This window comes from Mus caroli, chromosome 16, assembly GCF_900094665.2.
Source record: "Mus caroli chromosome 16, CAROLI_EIJ_v1.1, whole genome shotgun sequence".
In the NCBI taxonomy this organism is placed as follows: domain Eukaryota; kingdom Metazoa; phylum Chordata; class Mammalia; order Rodentia; family Muridae; genus Mus; species Mus caroli.
The window spans coordinates 26,271,606-26,294,509 of record NC_034585.1 but is presented as its reverse complement, the minus strand read 5'-3'; the positions used below and the strand labels follow the sequence as shown (position 1 = coordinate 26,294,509).

The window sequence follows — 22,904 nt, the reverse complement described above, 5'->3', positions numbered from 1 at the left end:
CAGGCCAGCAAAATCATCAGAATTGAAAGTCTTTTTAAAAAGATTTTAGTGCTGGAGCAGTTGACCACTGCTGAGGAGTAGTTTAGATGCCAGTACCCACATTAAGCAGCTAACAGATTCTTGTAGCTCCAGGTCTGGGGTATCTGGCTGACACCTCTTCCTGCCATGCCTGTGCGTGTGTGTGTGTGTGTGTGTGTGTGTGTGTGTGTGTGTATGTGTGTGTGTAAATAAAAGAAAACAAATCTGCTTTTTAAGCAATGTTAGCTTATCATTAAAAGAAAAAAAAATTAGAGCAGTCTTGAAGTTGTCAAGCCAAAGGTTTCCTTTACATGACAGCCCTGTTCAGTAATTTGACTCCTAGAATGAACAGATTCACTTGACACAGTGTGACATTTAGATAGCATATTTTATTTGCTATATGTACATATTGAATAAAAATACAGACATTTCTTTCCTAGTATTACAGAAACCTATCACCTGATGCAGATGATCTTTACATTCCATTTTTTGAAACATGATAGACGTGGATTCCCTTCCTAACCACCGAAAATATGCCCAGACGATATTTCATAGTGTTGGGAAAATAGCTGATCCAAGTACAAGTTGCATTGAACGTGTGGGTATTGAGTACCTGCAGGAAAACAACTGCAGCTATTTAGGGCTGCCCATCCTATGGTTGGCCATGTTTATAGCAAACCAAGGCTGCCAAAGCCTCACATAACTGATAAGGAAATAAACCCATGGATTAAAAAGTGCATTTCTGATGTTTCCCTTTTAATATTTTGCTTTTCTTCTTGAGTGGAGATTTCAGAGTTCTCTAGAAAGGTTTGACTTGAATCCCTAAGAGGCATTTGGTTCTCAGTCCTAGTACCTTTCCTGACAGGCAGTGTAATTCTGCCAGAGACAAATGCCCTGCAAATATAGTTTATTGAGAAGGTGGCACACTAGGGGAAAGTAGCCCAGAGGCTGCAGCTGCCCTTACTGTAATAGGAAACTTCTAGAAAACTGAATATTCTTTACTATTTGGGAACAGAGACCTGCATTCAGGATAAAAGTAACCTCGTGCCTTCTGAGAAAACTAAATAATGAGTCTGGGGGTTCGAACAAGAAGGGCCTGTTAGAAAAGTAAAGAAGGGACAGAGGGGGCTCTGTCTGGGTGGGAGTGGCAGCACATAGTTCTCTTCACATTACTGTTACCCTCATCAGTGTGAGTGTTTCCAGTACCAAGGTCAAATCAGTTTACTAGGTGTGAGGTTTCCACTGAGTCTTGTGCACTTGACTTTACCATACTCTCACTTTCTATCCCTATGGTCACTGGCACTTTTTCCTTATTGATTGACATGCTTTTGATAATGGTACAAAAGGATGCCAGGCTAGCTGTGTGGTTTATGAGGTAATGCTATGATGCCCTTATACTACCTTCATGTAGAAAGAATTGCATCCCACCTCGCCTGACCTGCTATCAAGAATTCTGCAGAAATGGCATTAAGAAGGAGTTTAATTCAATGCATAATCAGTAAAATAAAAGAATAAAATAGGGGGATTCCTTGATTTACAGTTCACATCTTTAAAGGGATGAGGAATTTTTTGTTATAAATATAGCTCTTTGCATTAATATTAACGATTGTTTGCCAAGCCCCAAAGGTCAAACCACTGAGCTACTACACAATGTGGAGGGATCCATTTAAATCAATAAAACTACAGCCCATTGTTCATTACTGAGTCTTGAACACTGGGTCTGAACGGACAAGAGAGAGAGAGATCAGAGAGGGGCTCAGTGGGGAAAGCATCTTAGACATAAGCATGATGTTTTGAGCTCAGATCCCCAGAGTCCACAGGAAGCTTGGGTTGTTAGTTCACTTCGGTAACTCCAGAACTCCTACCGTGAAATGGAGGCAGAGACAGGAGACTCTCTGGATGCCCACAGGCTAGCTAGTTCGCCATAAGCTGTAAAGGACAACATACCCTGTCTCCTTTTATAAATTATAAAATAAAATAAAATAAAAAAGATGGAGACCAAGACTGTCCCTCCACATGCACACCATTCATAAGAATTCCATACATATGCACACACAAAAGTCCCCCACTCCTTACATGCTCCACCCACACAGGTGCAGCAATATGGGGGTACTACCTCAAACGCTTTGTCATGCAGAGATCCTTAAGTACGTGGATATATCATGGATATATATCCAGGTATCCAAACTACTGGATATGTTCACGCTCCTTTTTCTGACAAGGAAAGGAAAAGGAATTTAGATGTTGGCCCTAACAACTGTCTCTCAGCAGTGGATGCAAATGGTTCTCCACACCTCTGGCAAAACAGCTGTCCTCAGGGAAAAGGAAAACAATATTTACAGCAGAAGATAAAACGTGGTCTTGGTTCTGTTAAGATCCTCAGCTGGCTCGATCAAAAGGCAATTGCATTTTGTTCAAGCTGCCACGGCAAATCTCTGCTAGTCGGGAGAAACTTTTCTTGGCTCAATGATAAGATTAAAATCAGCAAGCAATTTATTACAGAGTCTGCCATCCATCATGGGGACCACGAGCAATAATGATGCATTCAAAATAAGTATTCACCCTAGGATTTTTTTTTTCTCCTCACAAATTTCTTCATTCCAATCTCTTCAATAAACTGCTAATATTTCGTTCTTTGTCTTTTGGGAAACAAGCCGAGGAATGTGAAGATATCAATACCAGCTGCCACCAATCCGATGGTGCCGATTGCTCGGTTGGCCTAGAAGGAAACAAGAGAGAAAGAAACAAATAAATGCATCTTATTCTAAAGATGGCAGTTTTGACTTGCAGCTTTGGTTTGCTCCATTAACCAAAGACCTATTTTAATGCACAATGAATGTATTTAAAACTCCAAGGTCAAATACGATATGAATACAATTGTAATTTGTATAATTGTGCAGAAGATACAAACACACATAGTCTTCTGTTCCTGAAGATTAAAGCTCTTGGCAGTGCCTAAGCTCGTGATGGACATGGGTCCTGGTGGCTCATCATAGTCTTCTGGTGAGAGAGAGAATGCTGTGCTCTTCTGCAGAACTTGGAGGCTGAAAGTAAATGGTCCAATTGCCCATGATCATCATTCCACAAGATGTTTAGATGTAAGTCAAAGCTTCATAGATGCTTGTTCTCCCTCCAGAAGTTTGATATGTACTAAAGCTGTGTGTGTGTGTGTGTGTGTGTGTGTGTGTGTGTGTGTGCATTTCTCTAACTGAAGGCTGCCTATTACTCAAAGAGTCTGAGGGAATGATATGTGATCTGAGCTAAGGGGCTCTAAGTTCTTATTTGCTGGATACAGTAAGCACCTGGGCTGGATCATTTGTGTCAACTTGAAAGTTGAGTCACCAGGGAAAGGGGGACATCAATTGCGGAATTGCCTCTATCAGCTTGCCCTATGGGCATGTGGGGGAAGGGGATCTTGGTTAATGATTGATGTGAGGGGGGGGCTCAGCCAAATGTGGGGAGTGCCACTTATGGACAGGAAGTCCTGTGTTGTAAAGGAAAGCAAGGTAGGTGAACCATGGACAGCAAAGCCATCAAGCAGTGCTCCTCTGTGGTTTCTGACTCAGAATCTGTGTGACTTTGTACCCTAGCTTCTTTCAATGATGAAATGTCTCCTGTAAGATGAAATAAACATTCTATTTACCCTAACATTAACCATAACTCTAACCCTTAAGTTGCTTGTAGACTGTGTTTTGTCACAGGAAACCAAGTCAGTACGGTTTAAGAAGAGTCAATATTAGTCAACTATCATGTCAAACTGGTTTTCATATAGACAGAGTAAGCTATTCTCAAACTCAATTGTCCATAAAAGAGTTCAGGCGTTCATAGCCATTAGATTATTAATCATCATCATGATGAGGGTAGCTAATGAAATTCATGGTTTTCATGGCACTCAGCTAATATTTGCCTTGCGTTCTCAGGGTTTGAGAGCAGTGTTATGACTGAAAAGTCATATTCGGATATTGGAGTCATCACAGACGCAGAAGACAACGTTAAGTCTCTGGGATTCAAGAGTCATGGCTTTCAAATAAAGCAAACATTTTTTTTTTTTTGATTTAACCTAGCTGAGGTCACAGTTGCTAGCTCCCTCTGTATAACTCATAAGCTTGTACTATGGAGCCTCTACCTACATATTTCTGAAATGTTGTACTGTCTCCCTCCCTGCTGCTTCCTTGCTGCAAACTGACAGGACAGAGGCATGTTGAAGGAGAATTTGCTCCCTACATTTACAGCGTGTGTTCAGTTGGTTATGAGAGCCTGCAGTCAGAAGGGCCTACACCTGTGACTCCTTTCTTCTCCTAGTCAGCTTTAACCACCAACCTGGCACAGCTTAGCATCACCAGAGAAGGGTGTATCCGTTGAACGATCTCCCTGTAGGCATGTGGTATTGATAGAGGAGGGCCTAGCCCACTGTGAATAGTTCCATTCCCTGAGCAGCTGTTCCAGGGATGCATAAGAAAGCTAGCTAAGTATAAACCAGCCCAGGAGCCAGAAATCAAGTAGTTTGCCCTTGCTGTATTTCTTGGATGTGAAGGGTGTGGTGGTTTGAATATGCCTAACTCTTTGGAGGTGTGGCCTCATTGGAGTAGGTATCCCCTTGTGAGCTTGGGCTTTAAAACCCTCACCCTAGCTGCCTGGAAACCAATCTTTTCCTAGCAGCCTTCCAGTGAAGATGTAGAACTCTCAGCTCTGCCTGTACCATGCCTGCCTGGATGCTGCCATGCTCCCACCTTGATGATAATGGACTGAGTCTGTGAACCTGTAAGCCAGCCTCAACTAAATGTTGTTTTTTATAAGACTTGCTATGGTCATGGTGTCTGTTCACAGCAGTAAAACCCTAACTAAGACAAAGGGAGTTCCTTGATTAGAGATAATGTATACAATAGCAGGCAGAACTGTCTCCAGGTAGTTCCTCTTGGCCTGCTCTGATGTCCATTGATGGACTGCAACCTGTAAGGTAACTCTTTCTTCCTCAAGATGTTTCAAGATGATTACAACAGAATGACCCTAGAAATTCATCCCTTTCTAATCCCTCAAAAATATTTCAAGTGGAAAGAATGATCATGCATACAGCCTGGCCTTACCCTGTAAATCCTATTTTCTTCTATAATTTTACTTTTACTTATTTGGTAATTTTATGCTTATGTTACCTATAATGTTTAGTGACCACTACCTAAATTATTCACTAAGAATATCAAAAGGTGAGAGGTGTGCCAAAGACACCCCAAGACACACTTGATGTCACTATAATGAACAAGTATGTAGCAAGTCTGAGAGAAAGAGAAGTGGAAGAGTTTGTAAAGAATGAAGAGAGAAGGAACAGCCTGATGTGAGTAGCCTGAACTGCCCCCCTGAGGCCAGGGTGAGGTCTTAGATTATGCATATCAAAAACAAACCAACCAACAAACAAAGAAAAGTGCTGTGTACATAAAATTCCCAAGAATAATAAAGAGCAAGGCCTGAAGCCAAGAAGGTCTAACCCAAGGACGTGGGGTAGGAACTGAAAACATAAAGCTTAATAAGGCAGCAAATAGAGTTAAATGACTTCGGGTTCCAACTCCAGAAAAATTATAGAAGCTTGGACTTAGGGTGGCCCTAGCAAGATGCAAGCACAATTGACTAGATATCCTTCAGCTTCTAGAAAGCTGAGACATTGGAGAAATCTCATTAACTGGAGGCTTAGAGAAGGGATATATAATTTGATCAAAGGGCAGATACTATTCTAATAAAGTCTCCTCCCCATGATGTGTAAGTATTTTCTCAAACACCAAATGCTCTTTCAGGCCATCCCATTCCAGGTAGCAAAACCCCATCTAAACTGTACAGTCTCTTGGAGTTATGTGTATTGGGAACTGACCTACAGGCTTTGAACATCTCACAATGGTCTTGGCAGAACTATTACCTCATGGCTTATTCAGGATTATAAGGTCACCTGTCTGACCCTGGACACTTTTCCTTTTCAAGATCTTATGTTTGAAGGCCTTAGCAAAGGCCTCATTCTGAGGCTCCGAGAAGCCAGTGAAACAGGCTGAATCTGAGGCTATGAATGCCATCAATATAGCAGGTCTTATATGACTATCAATGTCTATTTTCTGAGACTCAACAACTTTAGCAACGAACTGAAGAGCAGGCATGGTGAGTTTACATGCTGGCTTCTGCAGGCTCATTAAAGGGTGTGGCCATCTTATATAAAGATAGATAATTTTAGTAGCTTATTTGAACTATAACAATAAAAATGTTACTTATGGAACTTGGAATAGTATTGAAAAATTAAGCCACAGGCTGGATAAAATATTTGCAAACGAAAAGTTTGTTTAAAGACTCATTTAAAATATACAAAAGAGTCTTAAAATCAATAGAAAAATAAACAAACCAAATTTGGATATAGGCAAAATGATTGATATGCCACCAAAAGGCAACATATGACCTGATTCCAACTATGTGACATTCAACAAAGATAAGGACATGCATATACTTAAAGAATATCCAATAAGGTTGCCCAGGTCTAGAGTGAAAGGGTAAGGTTAGGTAGTATACAGAAGAATTTCAGTGTAGGGAAGTTATCAATAATATAATGATAGATATGTCATACGTTTGTCTACATTCATAAAACATTCAACACAAAAGAAGAAATTCTGATGTGAACCATGGTCTTTGGTTGACATGAGTTTTCAGTGTTGGCTCACCAATGATTTAGAAATGTAGTACTTCTATAGGAGACACGGATGGAGGAGGATTTATATGTGTAAGGAGCTGAGAGACTGCTCTACAGTCAGGACAATGTTGTAATTCTAAAAACTGCTCTAAAGATTGCTTGTTGGTTTTATGCAACTACAAACAAACAAACAAACAAAAAACAAAAAAACAAAACCAACAACAACAACAAAACAGTGGAAAACATAAACAAGATCATAATCCTTCTACCCTTTTAATCACTTCTATATTTTTTTAAAAAGAGAATTCATTGTTATTTCCCAAGGAAACATCTCTAAGTTCAAAGTTACTAAAGAGTAAGGTTAGGTTGTGGTGGAAGAAAGCAGCTTCCCTCAGGCCTGATGGGAATGAGAGAGATGCCTCAGAAGAGGGTGGACACAAGACACCTACTTCAGAGGCATCCTCCACCTGTTTCTTCCAATTCTGTCCATCTAGTTCACGGCACCTTGCAATAATGTCATCAGATTAGGAACCGATCAGTAGATGAACCCATTGATTAGGTGTTAGACTTCATGATCTGATTATTTCTCAACACAATAGCTGGTATCTGTAGAACATGGCATATGTGCCTTCAGCTAGATGCTGTAGATCCAAAGCATAGCACATGTTTGTTAGGACAAAATCTGTAATATAGCTAATTAAAAGACTTCAAATACTTCTAAATCTTTAATTATAAAATAACTCGAGGGTACAGTAAAGAGCATATATGGTATATCCAAAGTCATCCAGCCAGTGAATAAAGAAAGGACATTAATTCATGCCAACAGAGCGCTAGCACTCTGTAGGGCTGATGTTTTTGTGCTTTGTGCATTATCCTTGTATTATTCAAATGCTGATTTCTTTATTCCGTTATCGGGTTTCAATCCAGTCATGGCATTGTAATGCTTATCTCTTGTGAGACTATGCCTGTGCCTGGAAAATACAGAAGAGGATGCTCACAGTCATCTATTGGATGGAACACAGGGCCCCTAATGAAGGAGCTAGAGAAAGTACCCAAGGAGCTAAAGGGGTTTGCAACCCTATAGGAGGAACAACAATATGAACTAACTAGTAACCCCTAGAGCTGTGTCTCTAGTTGCATATGTAACAGAGGATGGCCTAGTCGGCCATCAAAGGGAGGAGAGGCCCTTGGTCTTGCAAAGATCATATGCCCCAGTACAGGGGAATGCCAGGGCCAGGAAGTGGGAGTGGGTGGGTTCGGGAGCAGGCAGAGCCGGCGGGGGGGGGGGGGTTGGGAAGGGTATAGGGAACCTTCGGGATAGCATTTGAAATGCAAATGAAGAAATATCTAATAAAAAAGAATCTCCTGTCTTCAGTTTGTATAAACAATGCTCACCACTTATTCTCTGCCTTGTCAATAAAAGCTGCAAAAGGCCAATAACTAGGCAATAGAGAGAATACGGTATAACCTCTGGGAAGAGAGAGAATTCTGGGAGAGACCAAGGTAGGGAAGATTCACCATGAGGAAGGGGACCTGAAGACATCATGGGAGAGCATAACTGAAGCCCAGAGGGTCAGAATCCAAATGCAAGTATCTCAGGTATTTGGGCTAGGAGGTAACCACATTAGTTTAGAGGACTAGAATAGAACAATGAATGCTCAGGAATTGTGTGGTATAGCTATATTAAATAAACCATAGTCTCGCTCTCATTCATTTGTAAGCTGGCTGGAAATAAAGAAAAATAGCCACTTTCAAAAATGCATTTACAAGTTTACGAAGCAGGTTCATGTACCATTCTCACCAGTATCTGTTAGAGACTGGTTCCACTATTGGTTGAGGAAATGATCCCCCTATGGGTTTTGAGTCTTCCTATGAAAAGCAAAATAGAGTAAGTCTCAGATGAAATTCAAAGGGAGAGGGTTGTAATCTGTTCTTATTCAACCAAACTACCACATTACTGAAGTATTATTAGCAAGCAAAAGGCTGTAAGTATTTAATATGGGCAAGTTGATCTATTTGGAGGTGGGCTTAAATCCATAAAATGCCATCCTAACCAATACCACACATGTATCTACCACCTCCTCAGGTTTCTTCTAACAACCTTCATTTATTCTGCTGTTGTTTGGGTTCTGATTTTTAGTTGGTTAGTTGATTGATTGATCGGTTGATTGATCTCTTTTGGCTTCGTTGTCGCTATAAGAGTATCTAACCCAAAGAGCTGCCTTCTTGATAAAAATAGAAATGAGCAATACATTTATAATAAAAGCACAGGCTTGTAAGTCGTAGATACTATGTTATAGAATAGATATGCAAAGTGATTTATTGGATATAACAGAAATTTATATTTCTCTGACCACTGTCCACCCATTTGCAGAAATTAAATGCATAAATAGTATTTGCTAATGCAGTGAACAACCTAATCATTACGTAAGATCCCATAATCCAGTTATATCTGAAAAACAGCCACCAGCTGAGGAACATGCCATGCATGACTTTGGTGGGATACTATATATCCAAAGCACAACAGATGCTTTTTTTATTAGGCTGTAAATAACGTGCTACTTAGCTGGATAATTACCAGTTATGCAGATAGAGCACATTTCTTACCAATGCACCAGCTTTCAACATAAAGTAAAAGAACAATTTGTGTGTGGCCTCTGTGTTGTGGCAGTGTGTGTGTGTGTGCGTGTGTGTGTGTGAATGAACATCCACTGTTAATGTACTTCCTGGTGGGAGCACATTGCCAATGAGTTCTTTTCTAAAAAACAAACAAACAATAAACTATCTAGGATTTTTAAGTTTAAATAGTAACACTTTTATACAAACAGGGCCTCTCCTTCTAACATTTTTTTCTCTTACATTGCCTTAATAATCTTTGGGTTAAGTCCATAGAGATGGAGCTACCCGGGCCTAAAGACAGGCAAGGTAAAGGCAAGTCAGGTAAATATTCACTTTGTTGGGAATCCACTATAACACTACAAAATAGTACTGGAGATCTACAAGATTGCACTATTACAAGAATCAGATACACCGAAGTCAGCCCACACATGAAAAGTCATTTAGAAGCCCATTGAATTAAACATCACAACATTTCATTAAAAAGTCACATTGTAAAGAAATAGGAAACATTTACCAATCCTTCAAGGCATGTCATTGGTTGGCCGCTATTCCCTACCAGGAAAGAATCTACTAATTAACCCATTTGTCTTCCTTTTTTGCTCCATTATTTTCTGTACATGGCGTGGTTGTTTTGAGGTTGCTGAATGGGGGAGTAATGAAAACTGTGACTGGTGGGGTCAGTAAGGCTGACAGGAAGCTATGGATTTGATGCTACCTCACGTCCCCTTCCAGTCCAGATTTCAAGATGTCCAAGTCTTAGTCTGTTTGATCTCTAACTTACTATATTTTTAATAGCCTCCTTCTCTGCCCTTTGGTGTTTCCAACTTCTCTTGTTCTTTGCATTTTGGTTGAAGTGTAGGACCTTTCTCATGGCAGATAGGATTTTCTCAATGTGAGAAACTTATTGGACCTTTAAAAGAAAACTCACCTGCTCTGACACTCCTTCTCCATAGCGCAGCAAGGTTACAAAATGCTCACAGTTGTTGACCAGCAAGTCATAGGCTACTTCCTGCCCAATAGCGAACTCTGACCGTTGTATCACTTCCTCCACAGGAAGAGGAGGGTATGTTGTGTCGTACTTGTTATTTATTCTGTATGTGTCATTTCCCACAACATCCTTCAAAAGCTGCATTTTCACCAAGGCCTTTGTGCTGAACACAGACTTGGCACTTGTAAATGATGAGCGAATGCCATCTGTAATGAGAACGTTGGTTGGTGGGGCTTAGTGATCTGGTCCACAGAGTACCAATGTCATCTAGGAATGAATGCTAGAAATGCTGGGGGAACTTCGATTGCTCTCTTCTCCTTAGGCAGTAAACTAAAAGTGCTTGATCTCATCCACACACTGTTCTCAATTACATATGAGGGAGAATACAAGTTGCATGAAATTCTCTGCCTGCTCTTGGGAAGTAAGGCCTTTAATGATTGGTATTATGAGAGATTTTTTTGCATACATTTCTAACAAGGTAGGATTAAGATTATTGACCAATTAGTCTATTGTGCCTGTTCCTTCATAGCATCTGAACTCTTCCAAATGGATATCTGAGGGGTTAGGAGTGGTGTGTTCTAATTCTACCACCTCTCTGTACTTCATACACTTGCTCTTCATACACTTGCTCTTCCCTGGGCTTTAACGTAAGTCCACATTTCCTGCTGGAAGATCCTGTCTTCTTTCTGTCATTTCCTCTGGCCAGCAAACTAATGTCACAAACCTGAAGCTAACTTCAGTAGGCAGAACACAGATAGTGCCCCATTCTATGTTTTCCCTGCCTGAAGAATCCTTCAGTCTCTTCTCTTCGCCTGAGATACCTCTACTGATAATCATAGCCTAGATGGCCAGGACCCTTTGTATCTGGGCCCGTTATGCCAGTACCATGACTCCTTGTGACTTGGCATATTCTGGGACCTGCTCTCTCTCCACATGTGCCTACCTTTTATGAATATCATATTCCTGTAACTACTAGGAGGAAGGAACTCTACATAAACTGCCATGTAAGTTTCTCTTTCAGTTTTGACTTAAATCGAAATCGTTTTCCATTCCTCTTCTATCTCAGTCTCTTCAACAGAGCAGCAACATTCATCAGTTTATATTATAGACACTGGAAGTACACAGGAACAGATGTTGTATACATTGATATATGTCACACTTCTTTTAAGTGAAGTTTTATGTCACATATTGCACTTTAGACATTTTAAAATATTATATTAAGACCATCTCCCAAATAGTTAAACATGTCTAAAAGTATGCTTTTAAAATTGCTATTATAGTTGCTTTATCTTATTATAGTTCCACCATTGCCTATTTCTTCCTCTAACTGCCTGCCAGAGCCAATCACTGTATTACATCTTATTCTTCAGAAATGGAGTTGTGGCTCACAACGGGCCAATTTAGAGTCATTCTCCATGATTTCTAAACTCCAACACAGAGAGAGCAGATTAGCTCTTTCCTGTTGAGTCATTGAACTGGAAGAATGGAGCCTCAGCTTGTGAGCTGTCTCTGTTTCTTTCCACAGTCAAGGAATGACAACAACAGGCAGGAGAGAGAAGACACATGTGAGTCTGAAGGTCCTGATGTGATGACATTCCTAACCCTGGAGCTGTCCAAGGCCAGCTCAACCCTTTCTAATGTAAGCCATGGACTTGTCTTTTTGATTGTTTGCTTAAGCTAGTGTTAGCTTTATTTCTGTGATATACAACTCAAGGATTCTAACAGACACAGATACCTCATACCTACTTGCTAAGTCATAATGTGCTTAACCAGCCCCCTGTTGAAAATTAAGCCATTGTCTCGTTTTCTTAAATTCCATTAGACATGAAATTTGTCTACATTTTTAAATGTTTCCCCAGACTCCTGGAAGTAAAATTAGATGCAGAGTATAAGAAATCTTTGAAAACACTTAATGCATACTGTGAAACTGGTTTTGTGAATGGCATTATCAGTTTCTATTTCCACCGACCATATCCTTGTACCAAGTTCCCCTGTCTCTGCCCACACTGCACACTATCATTCTATCCTTTGCTAAAGAGATGGGTGAGAAATCAGTCAGTGTCTCACTCTATAACGGTGGGTATAGAGTTGAAATGTTTGTTCTCTTCTTTTGTCAACTGTTTTTAGCTTCCCACTTCGAGGCTTGTGTTCTTGGCTTTTGCTGCCTCTCCTCGGAGGCACGAGTTTCCCAGGGACAATGGAACTAGTTTTCTCTCATCTTTGGATGCTGCTTCCTTGCAGAACTCTCCTAACTGTAGTGCACCCCTCAACCCCTTTCCCCACTCTTTTCTTCCTAGATCCAGGGCTTCACCAGCCACCTTCCTCAGTTGGATTTTCTACATCCTTCCTAGCAGTCTAATAATTTGTTCTTCTTCTCTCCCGCTGTCTGTGAAAGTACAAGTACCATTGTGTAGATATCTATATAGCTGGGCAGCCACAACACCCAGAGAGGCATTCATCACATACTACACAACCTATGAGTAGCGGCTGAATTAAGTAAAGTCACCCACATGTGTGAGACATAAGGACACAGAGTCTAGTCATGTTTGGGGCCAATGCCTCCCTCAAGTCATCATTCACTTGTGGTTAGGAACTTTTTAGAGATTTTAATTTTAATGTCTGTGGAATCTTTTAAACGATGCTTTGGTCTTTGAATATCATTTTCTAAATTAGTAGGATTTAGTTTCTGCATTTTATCTACTTTATGATCTTATCTGTGATTGCTTCTAAATACAATACAACTTAAAAGCTCCCAGGGGGCCCCTGGAAACAAATCTTACCTATAGGTGCAATGTTGATCACGTAGCCATCACCCAAGTACAGTGCCCAGTGCTGATAGCAAGGACGGAACACTTCAATCAAGTCTCCTGGGTGTGGGTTGTGAGGATAGGTCAGACTGAAGCAATCATTCACTGCCATCTGTAAGGACAGGCATAAAGATGAGCTTGCTGTTTCAACTCACAGGATGAGAAGCCGAGCAAGGGTTGGTTCCACATTATCAGAGGGACAAAGAAATTACTGAGATGACCTCTGGTAACGACTCAGACTCACAGTGCTCTCTTTGTGTGTGTGTGTGTGTGTGTGTGTGTGTGTGTGTGTGTTAGCAGCAAGGGGAGGAGGGGAAGCTCCTGAAAATTCCTCTACAGTGGTGCTTACAAAGCCTGTTCTTTACATCTAGAATTTGTTTGTAGAACTTCCTTCTGTACAAAATTTCAGTAATAATTAAGTTTCAAAATATCCCTTGTTTGGAACGGGGAGGAGAAATACAGGGAAAGCAAATGTATGTTTGTCTTACTATGCAAATGTTCTAAAACAAAATAACAATAAGTGTCAGTCCACACTTGCTTCCCTAGTGGGAAGTAGTCAGGGGTCCAGAGTCTAAGATCAGAATTCTTTGAGACTGTGTGATGTGCAGTACAAGCAAGAAGCATAAGTGTGGGTGGATGCTGAACACTGTGAACAGTAAAAACATGTAAGAAATATCTTGTACCACAAAACTCACTCTGCCACTTTATTTTAAGGAAAGACAGGCTACAAGCCAGATGGATATCAAGCCAGACATTCAGGTGCAATGCGGGCTCTGGAACATTTCTTCCAAGTTCAGAATGTGCTCTGTACTACAGCAGTGTTTAAGACTCTGGCTTCCACCTGCTACATCTCTGATGTCTTTTGTCCCCGTAACCATGACAACCAGCCCCACCCCATCCCTTACTGTGATTCCAGAAACAGTGAAGCAGACAAGGTGCAGGATGGGGAAGCTCACTGCATTGGTGAATGTGACCTGGAATTTCCAAGGTGGCAACATTTTTCTCCTTCTCAATCAACACCCTTTAGAAAGCACACATGCTTCTGACAGCTGGTCTTGCAGAGGTTACACTTTCTATGTAGTCACAGAAATAGAATAAGTCAGCAAGAGGGAGTCACATGCATCTCCTCAATCAGAGGAAGAATAAGGACTGTACACATGCTGAGTCTTTAGCTGACAATGATGTTCCTCACCATCGTGCTGTCTTGCAACACTATAGACTCCCCATCAATGAAATACAAATGCTAGAAACTTCCATCTCATTCACATAATAGCATAGGCTAAGGACATGGGGATACAGTTTTCCTTACTTCCTTGGCACTGTAGAAGTCTTTCTTAAAAACCAATTATTAATACTGGAAGGGTGTTTCCCTGAATATTTGCATGCTCTCTGTCAGAAATCTTCATTCATCACACTGTCACAGAAACACAGCCAAATGTAAGCTGTCCATCTGTTGAAAAGTAACTACAAACCAATTATATAAACACATTAAGTCTACCCGTCTTCCCAAATATGTTAGTCTTTCTTAATATGGATGTTCACATTTTGTTCACTAACAGAAAACCAAGCAACAACAGTTAAGACAGGCATAATAATGTAGGCTGAGTTGTTTATCTCAGAAAGCTATTGAAAGCATTCTTTGTAAATTACAAGCTGTTATGAATATCTTGAAAAATAATCTCTGAATACCTTGAAAAAAACTATTCAAGTGGATAATAAGACAGTATTGTTTTCTATAAATCTTTAGATTGGACCATGTTATATGTGTGATTTGGTCCCTGCTATGCCATTGAGACAAGATGTATGACTTTATGGAATGGGTGGTCTCACTGTAAAATTTAATAAGTAACACACTTCAGTCTCTGGCATGTAGTCTGAAACATAACCCACAAAGTGTAGGTGAATTAGCCGCACAAAGCCTATTATGGTTTATTTTAACAAATGGTAGGATGATAAGCATGCCTGGTAAATAACTCCCAGAGTCTAAGCGAGACCTCCATGTTAACATGTAAGGGGAAGTGTGGCTTCTCACTCTAACCTTTTATATATCCTAGCAAATTTCTCCAAAAGGGAACCTCAGAAACTCTCTGCTTCACCCTTTCCTAACTGTGGCTTCTGGAATCCCAGAGCTTCTAGAAGTATAGCTTAAATAACAGCCATCAGGTCCTAGTGTAAAGCCCTTGTTTCTTAAGATAAAGAAAAGTGAACTCCAAAAATCATTTCAGCAAATGAGAGTCATATGTCATCTCACAACAGATTTTCAACAATTGGAGCTACAGTAATTGAGTATCTCCAGTGGGAAAATATCCAAATATCACCAGTAGACATGAGAGGGAGAGAGAGAGAGAGAGAGAGAGAGAGAGAGAGAGAGAGAGAGAGAGAGAGAAATACAGAGAGAGAGAGAGANATACAGAGAGAGAGAGAGACAGACAGACAGACAGAGATACACACATATATACACACACATACATACACAATACCTTCACACATCTGCATACATACACCCAAAGAAACACACACATACATATACACACACAAATACACATGAATATGGGTAAAATAGGGCAAAAGCCTTAGTATTAAGTTAGCAGAGTACATATATTTACTCTCAAAAATATGACTTTATTCCTAATAGTTTCAAATAATTCAGCCAACCTTCAGTGGGAGAACGGCAACAAGTACCAGCACTCTCTCAATGTTCAAGATAGCTGAATAGATGTGCTCAACACACACAAGGAGGGTGAAATAGCTCGGTGGCTAAGAGCACTTAGTGCTCTTGCAAAGGACCTGGGTTTGGTTCTCTGAACATACATCAGGCAGGTTTCTGTAAATCCAGTTCCAGAGCAATCTTTGCCTCTTTGGTCTCTACAGGCACACAAACTCACATAGGTGCACGCACAGAGGCACACTTTTTTAACAAGTAAATTAGTAACTCTTTCTAAAAGTAGGAGTTTTTTATTTAAAAAAAAAACTAAGGGGGCTGCACAGAGTTGCATCAGCGGTTAAGAGTCCACTTCCTGAGGACCAGGGTTCAATTCCCAGTACCCCATGGCAGTCACAACTGTCTGCAACTCCAGTACCAAGGGACCCAACACCATCACACAGACAAAATACTAATGAACATAAAATAAATGAATCTTTAAAAATAAATAGAATAAAAGGAAGTGCCCAGTATTCACTTCCCTTCTACAAAGAACAAGCAGAGCGATCTATGCCGAGCTGCATTGGAGGCCAATGGAGAAGAGAAAACACTGGGGATCCACCCAACAGAGACTGCAGTCCAGTAAAATTCAGAGACCTGGGACCATAGCAAGAGAAGCAAAATGCCCCAGCATCTGCCACCCCAGCTCTACAATAGAAAAGAAGTGGTCTTCCTTTGGGAGGAGTGAGCTGAAAGGGAGAGTTCCAGCAAGCGCCATCCATGTGGATGGTGACAGTCCTAGCTACTGGATAGTCAGCTCACAGCCCATTTAGATTAGTAACCTGAACTCTGCACAGTAGAGTAGAATTCTGCAAAGCCTGGCTTTGGGAAAGGGTTCCTTCCTAGGGAAGGTTCAGGATATGGTGACAAGCACCCATCTTGAAATAAAAAATCCCTGCATACTCAATCTTTTGTATTACACAAACACACCCTAGCATTGGCTCGGCAGATAGCTGACTCTTGAATCGACCAAGGCACAGCAGGGTAACTGTGCCTAATTTGCGGGATGTCCTGCTCTGTAGGGGTTTGGTGCTAGCAGATTGGAAGTATTGGCTCTCTGAGACCCCGAATATAGTTAACCACATGTGGACTAGGGCCAGTGTCAGGACTGACACATGGTTCCCACAGCCCTTTCCCCAAGACCTATATTCAGGAGCCTGTTAGGAATAAGGTGGGGAGTAGGCCTCCATGATTCTCAGGCATATAGGGGACTTTTTAGGAGGGTCCTGGGCACCTCCATGAGATCAGGTCCTACCTCAGCCATACACTGCCAAACAGAACCTGCTGAGGGAAGTGTACTCATCTCTGCCCCCTGACCCACTCGTTGGCAGGAACAGTCACTGAAGCAGTAAAGAGAAAAACTGGAGTTCTTACTGCTGTCTGGCTGCCGCATGGTCCATTCTGAATTTAATGAAACTAGGACTGGGCAAAATTACCCCCATAGGAGTGCAGTGGGTCCCACTACAAGAGTCCTGGCCGCCATAAGTGGTATAGTAGGTCCCAGTCCTAGCCACCACAAGTAGAGGCCTTTGCCAGTAGCAGGATAGTTGGATAGAAACATGGAACAAATAGGACTAACCCTACACTGAGGACCTCATGCCCTCTGCTGTAAAACACCACACCCATCTGAACTGCCAGAGTATCTCCATTCTCACGGCACATGGAGAGGGTCTGAGACTCTGCCAAACATATAAACAATAACCATAAAAGTTATAGGAAAACTATACTGCAGAACTCACCTAGAATCAAAGTCATTATCACAGGACAAACATCCCACTCCAAGAGATATCTTCGGAAGAAAGAGACTTACTAAGGGCACCCCTTAAAAGTGGTAGAGACACTGACCTAGCAAATGCACAAATCTCAAAGTAGAAGTACAAGCAATATGAAGAAAGGGTAATAGGCTACTTCCCTAAAAGAACATAATCATTCTTTAGCAACAGGTTTCTAATAAATTAAAATGGATAAAAAAACTCAAAAATGGTTATTAAAAAAAATCTCAATGTGATCCTCAAGAATACAGATTAACAGCTAAATGAAGTCAGGCAGACACTGCAGGATAGAAATGAGAATTCAGCAGAGAGACGCAGGCTGAAATCTTGGACATGAGGAGGTCACCGAATCCATTAGATTATCACCCCTGAAAGCCTCAACAACTGGCTAGACTTGGTGGAAGAAACAGTATGTGAATTTGAAGACTGTGTGTGTGTGTGTGGCAGAATAACAGAAAAGATTAATATTAAAGGCACAGGAAACTCCATTCAATGAGATAACTGCTGAGAATGTCCCTCAGATCTTGAGGAACCACCATCTCCAAACACTTATCTAAAACTCAATGCAAAGCAGGCCAAGGACCTGAATATCACACTAGAAGTCATAGAAGAAAACACGGGAGGTATTTCAAGGCATAGACAGAAATAATGATTTTCTGGATGGGATTCCCCAAAGCATAGGAAACAACAAAAATAACCAAGTGCAATTACACAGAACTAAAACCTTCCAAACAGTAAAGTAAACACCGAACAGCATGAAAAGACAGCCCACAGGATGGAGAAAATATTTGCAAACTATGTTTGGCAAGGAGGGGCTGCCATCCCGGCTATATAAAGAATTTAAAAACTTCGTCTCCAACAAAACAAATAAATGAAGTAAGCCAGACATAGAAAGGCAAGGGCTGCATATTCTTCCTCATGTAGAAACTTAAAAAGTAAGTTTGAAAGTTGAATAATGTTCTGTACTGATTGGGAATGGCACATGAGGGAGGGTTGAATTGAATTTAACCAATGTATACCCTTCTCATATGTAGAATTATCACACTTTTGATGTGTACAGCTCATACTTGTCAACAAAACCTGAAACAGGGAATTATGCTGAGTGAAAAAAAAAACAGCAACAACAAAACCAACCAACCAAACAAACAAAAGCAATGTCAGAAGGTTACGTTCTTTGTGACTCTACCCCATGGTCTTCTTGAAATGACAAAAGAATGAACGTAGTGGGTAAATGGTGTTCTCGGGGTTTAAGACAGTGACAGGAGGGAAGGTGGTGTGGCCACAGGATGGACACATCAAGGATTAGAGTGGTGACTTTGTAAGCTGATTGTAGAGACCAATTGAGTTCATGCCAGGTCTAAAGTCACACAGGCAGTGTGTGACACATCTGAGATTCAATTTCAAGTCTATCTTCCTACGCCAATTTCATGCTCCATTATGCCACTGAATGTAATTAATAATTAATCAAAGGAGATGTGGCTAAAAGTCATGGCATCTTTCCCTCTTCTCAGATCCGTTAGAGGGAGAAGATTCAAAAACGCAGAAATATATGCTTCATATAAACGCTCATATAAGGAACAAATGAAGCCTTGCTTAGGAGTCTGTATTTCTCTTCTACCCAGGAGGCCTTTCCAGGTGATGCTAGACCTATCTACGTGCTTTCCAGAACCACACATTCGGCAAAGAGCTACGAAGATTTACCCAACAGCTCACATGCACAGAATCATATAGTGCTCAAGGAAGGCCAGCATGAACATAGGCACTCAATATTGTACAAGGATTTCATTTTCCAATTACAAAAACGGACTTCTCTGTTTATTGCACTACCTCAGATGCATCTGGGGAGGCATCAAAAGAAATAAGTGTACTGCACAGAGACGGTTATAGGGACATTTCATGAATGCTATTCACGTCTACGAGACCGCCGGTCTTGTAGGATACCCAGGAGAGTGTTTCCCTGGCTCCCTCCAAAAATACTCGTGGAAGTGTGAAACATAGTCACTACTGATCACCGGCTCCCCAGCCTCCAAGAGCCTCTCCATCCGATTTAGATAGGTTCCCATTTCCATCCACAGCCATGCTCCGCTGAGAGGAGAGGCTCCTGTGACGCTGTGTGTCTAGAGTGTCTTGCACTCAGATCCCGGAGCATGATGAATCCTATCCCAGAATTTACCCTGCACCTGAGAGCTTTCACTCTGGGACAAATTCAGCATAAACCATCGCATCAAAACCATGCTTTGTTTCTTCCTAGGCTCCCTGGTACTGACTCCATCTTAATCTTGCCAAGATCTTGGCTCACTCTCTCACCCCACCAACTCTCTGTCTGCCATAATGAAACCTCTTGAATTCCCTGAAGCTCTATTTCCCTGAACCTGCGTCAGTAACTGGTGTCTGGGGACCTTCTCTGCTTTCCCAGATAGAGGGCTGTTTCTTGTTTATTTCTAGGCATCCCGTTCCTAGCAGAGAGAGTGACACAAATACCTGCCTAGTAAATGTTAAATGAATACAGGAGCCAAGAACTAGAGACCTGTTCACGGCTTTCAGAACACGAGTCATAATCATAGTACTAAAGGCCAAGATAATATCACCGTCCCCCGTTCCAGGATCTAAGACAAATTTGGTCACTCTGGTAGTCACGTCAGTGAGCTGAGAAGTCTGCTCTGCCCAGCAGATTGAGTTTCCAGTATCTGTTCGGCCACTCAACAGTTTCCAAGCAGGTCTCTTGTTCCCCTGCTCCCATTTATAAAAAAAAAAAGAGGAGGCTGGGTTTTAGTCAGCAGCTGTTTCACCTCTGAACTTTGCGACAGAGAGAAACAAGGTTGCCTAGCGCCTAGAGCGCATCCATTCCCTCCCCCAACGCACCTCCCTGCTCAAGCTGAGTTGTCTTAGTGCCCTGGAGGCAGTGACGGGCTTCCCGGGTTCTCCACGGGCTCGCTGCGGTGCCGCTAGCAGACCCTGGGTGACTCCATCCGCATCGCCCTGAGGCCAAGGCCACAGCCAAGGCCACCACAGCCTCCCTCCGCTGCGTCAACGCCAGCGTCCGCGCGCCGCGCCACCTCTGCTCCCTCCGCGGGTTCCTGGCGCGCGCCTGCCAGACTGCATCGTGGGGTCCCTGGCGCCTACCCCGGGTCTTTGGAGCTCGGCCCAGACCCTCGCCCTCCCCGCCACCCAGATCCTCCACGCACGCCCCAGGCATGGGATCCCCGGATTCTCCTTGCACACAACAGGCTCCATCGCCACCCCCACCCCCAGAACCTCTGTGCCCACGGCACACTTGGATCGCCAAAATCCTAGGCACCCTCCAGAGGTCGAGCCTCCCCATCTCCTCTGCTAGTCCCCAGCCTGCTTGGGGAGTCCCTACCTTGGAGACTGGTCACCTGACACTGAAGCCCTCAAGCTGGCTGTAACCGACACAAATCTGCCTGCTCACAGCTCAGCCCCAGGCCAGTGCCTGCTTGGTTTCTTTCTCCCAGCAACCGGGACCTTCCTGAGACAAATTTTTGTGATAACAGGCTCTGCCATGCTAGATGCTACAGTTTTAAGGATGGCTTGTCTTGTGCAGAGCCCAGAAATGTTTATGAATAGTCCTCATGGATACACAATACACCATGTCCAAACTGGACACGGATTCCTTATGGGACAAACATTTTTCCCTCTGGTCTGCACCCCAAAGAAACTTCTCCCTCTTTGACTCAACGAAGAGTGGGAGATGTATTGCTTTAGAAAAGCCCATGACTTATACAGTCCTATTTGAGTGCCCACAAAATAGCCCTTCTTAGAACCCAGAACCCAGGGGTCAAAGAAGAAGCACAGACTAGCTACTTGGACAAAAATCAACAAGTATGGGGAGAGAGGAGGAGGAAGAGATAGGGCAAATGGGGATCCTCCATCCCTAGACCTCAGGGTGCTTCCTTCCCAAGTGGGAAATTACCTAGCTTGGGATGGGATGGAGCTGGCCTTCATTAAGAACCAGAGGCAGCGTTCCCTCCCTTGCCCTGCCCTAAAAAGCCCTGGATCTAGACAGAATAGGTTCCTTTCTCTGCTTCACTCCTGACTCATGACACAGCGACCCTGCCTTTTTAGGCCAGCCAGACCAGCCAGGCCAAGACTTCAGAACCACAGCCATCGAGGTTAAAAATAGAGTTGGAAATGGTGAGGATCCTCTTTCTCCTGGCTTAACAGAGTGCCCAGGAACTCCAGCCAGCTAAGCAGGGAAGGATGGGCAGACTGCTCCGTGAGCTTTTCTGGGAGCGACACAGGACTTTGCTAAAACTAGTCATGGTCTAGATTTGTGCCCTGGTAGACATGGGATTTCAACCAAAAGACACCATACAAAAGCTTTGTAGCTGCTAGGTTTGAAGTGTTGGTCACATGAGGGAAATCTCTGCTAGGCAGCTGCTTGCATAAGGGTTGTGGATGTGGGTTAGTTGCGGGATCTGCAGCTCATGGTTGCACGTGACACCTAGACAGAGCACATCAGGAGTCATCAGAAGCATCTGGATCCTTCAAATGGCATTGTGGGGAAAGGGACACTTGAGAGGTGGTGGGTGTGTTCTTGAGGAGTTAGTATTTTTTCCAAATCTTCCATTACATGCATATTTAGGTATAAACTGAATCCATTATGCCCTTGAGAACCTTTCCCTGGGGAAACACATAAGCATGGAGTTGCTTGCATCCCTCAGCCATTCCAATTGAGCCATCACAGAAGGAGGTGGCATATGATTTTATACAGGAGAGTTAGCGTGTGCGTTTATAAAGCCATCCTGCTTATGAGCTAAATTTATTACGTTTGCCAGGTTAATCTGTTTTCTCTAATCGGACACTTAATCATCCCGTCTCCTTCCAGCATTATGGATTCATGAATGTCAACTGAGGAGAGTTGCTCAGTCAGGGCAAGATGATAAATTATCGCTTCATTTTGGGGGTATTTGTGACTAAATGCCTCATAATAGAATTAAGGTGAGATAAATCTCATAATTTTAGTTCTAGATCCATGCCAGGTGTGGGGGAAAAATGCATCTGGCCGAAAGCAAGAGCAATCCCACCACTGAATGGAATTCCAGGTGAGAAAAGCTTTGTGTACAGGACAGAGAGTTTTTTTCTTCACCTCTATATGGTGGGAGACAGGAGAGGGGTGGGCACTACCTGGTACTATCTGGGTGAGCTGCACAGAATTACCATTTCCATAAAGCAAGGGTGAGCTGCAGAGACTGAATGGCAGTGTCTGTCTGCATCTAGAGTTGTCAACCTGGAATCTCAAAAGCTGTAGCTATGCTCAGTACAGAGTGAGCCAGATGTTATATTCCGCCCAAATAACCAGCTACTGGGTTTTCTTGTTTGGTTT

The 22,904-nt window shown here is 42.3% G+C and overlaps 1 protein-coding gene across 3 annotated transcripts; it reads right to left on the bottom strand.

Moving 5' to 3' along the window:
• Nucleotides 1-1,480: 1,480 nt before the first annotated feature.
• Plaat1 (phospholipase A and acyltransferase 1) lies at nucleotides 1,481-21,035 on the bottom strand. 3 transcript variants are annotated; one of them, XM_021185277.2, is made up of 4 exons: nucleotides 20,922-21,035; nucleotides 13,061-13,199; nucleotides 10,221-10,486; nucleotides 1,481-2,737 (listed from the first exon to the last, which is right to left on the bottom strand). In XM_021185277.2, exons 2-4 carry the CDS (start codon nucleotides 13,197-13,199, stop codon nucleotides 2,639-2,641), a joined length of 504 nt encoding a protein of 167 aa, XP_021040936.1. In that variant the 5' UTR covers nucleotides 20,922-21,035; the 3' UTR covers nucleotides 1,481-2,638. The 3 variants fall into 3 exon arrangements, with proteins under 3 accessions (XP_021040936.1, XP_021040934.1, XP_021040935.1); XM_021185275.2 differs by lacking the exon at nucleotides 20,922-21,035 and adding an exon at nucleotides 20,423-20,624; XM_021185276.2 differs by lacking the exon at nucleotides 20,922-21,035 and adding an exon at nucleotides 20,427-20,604.
• Nucleotides 21,036-22,904: the final 1,869 nt, after the last annotated feature.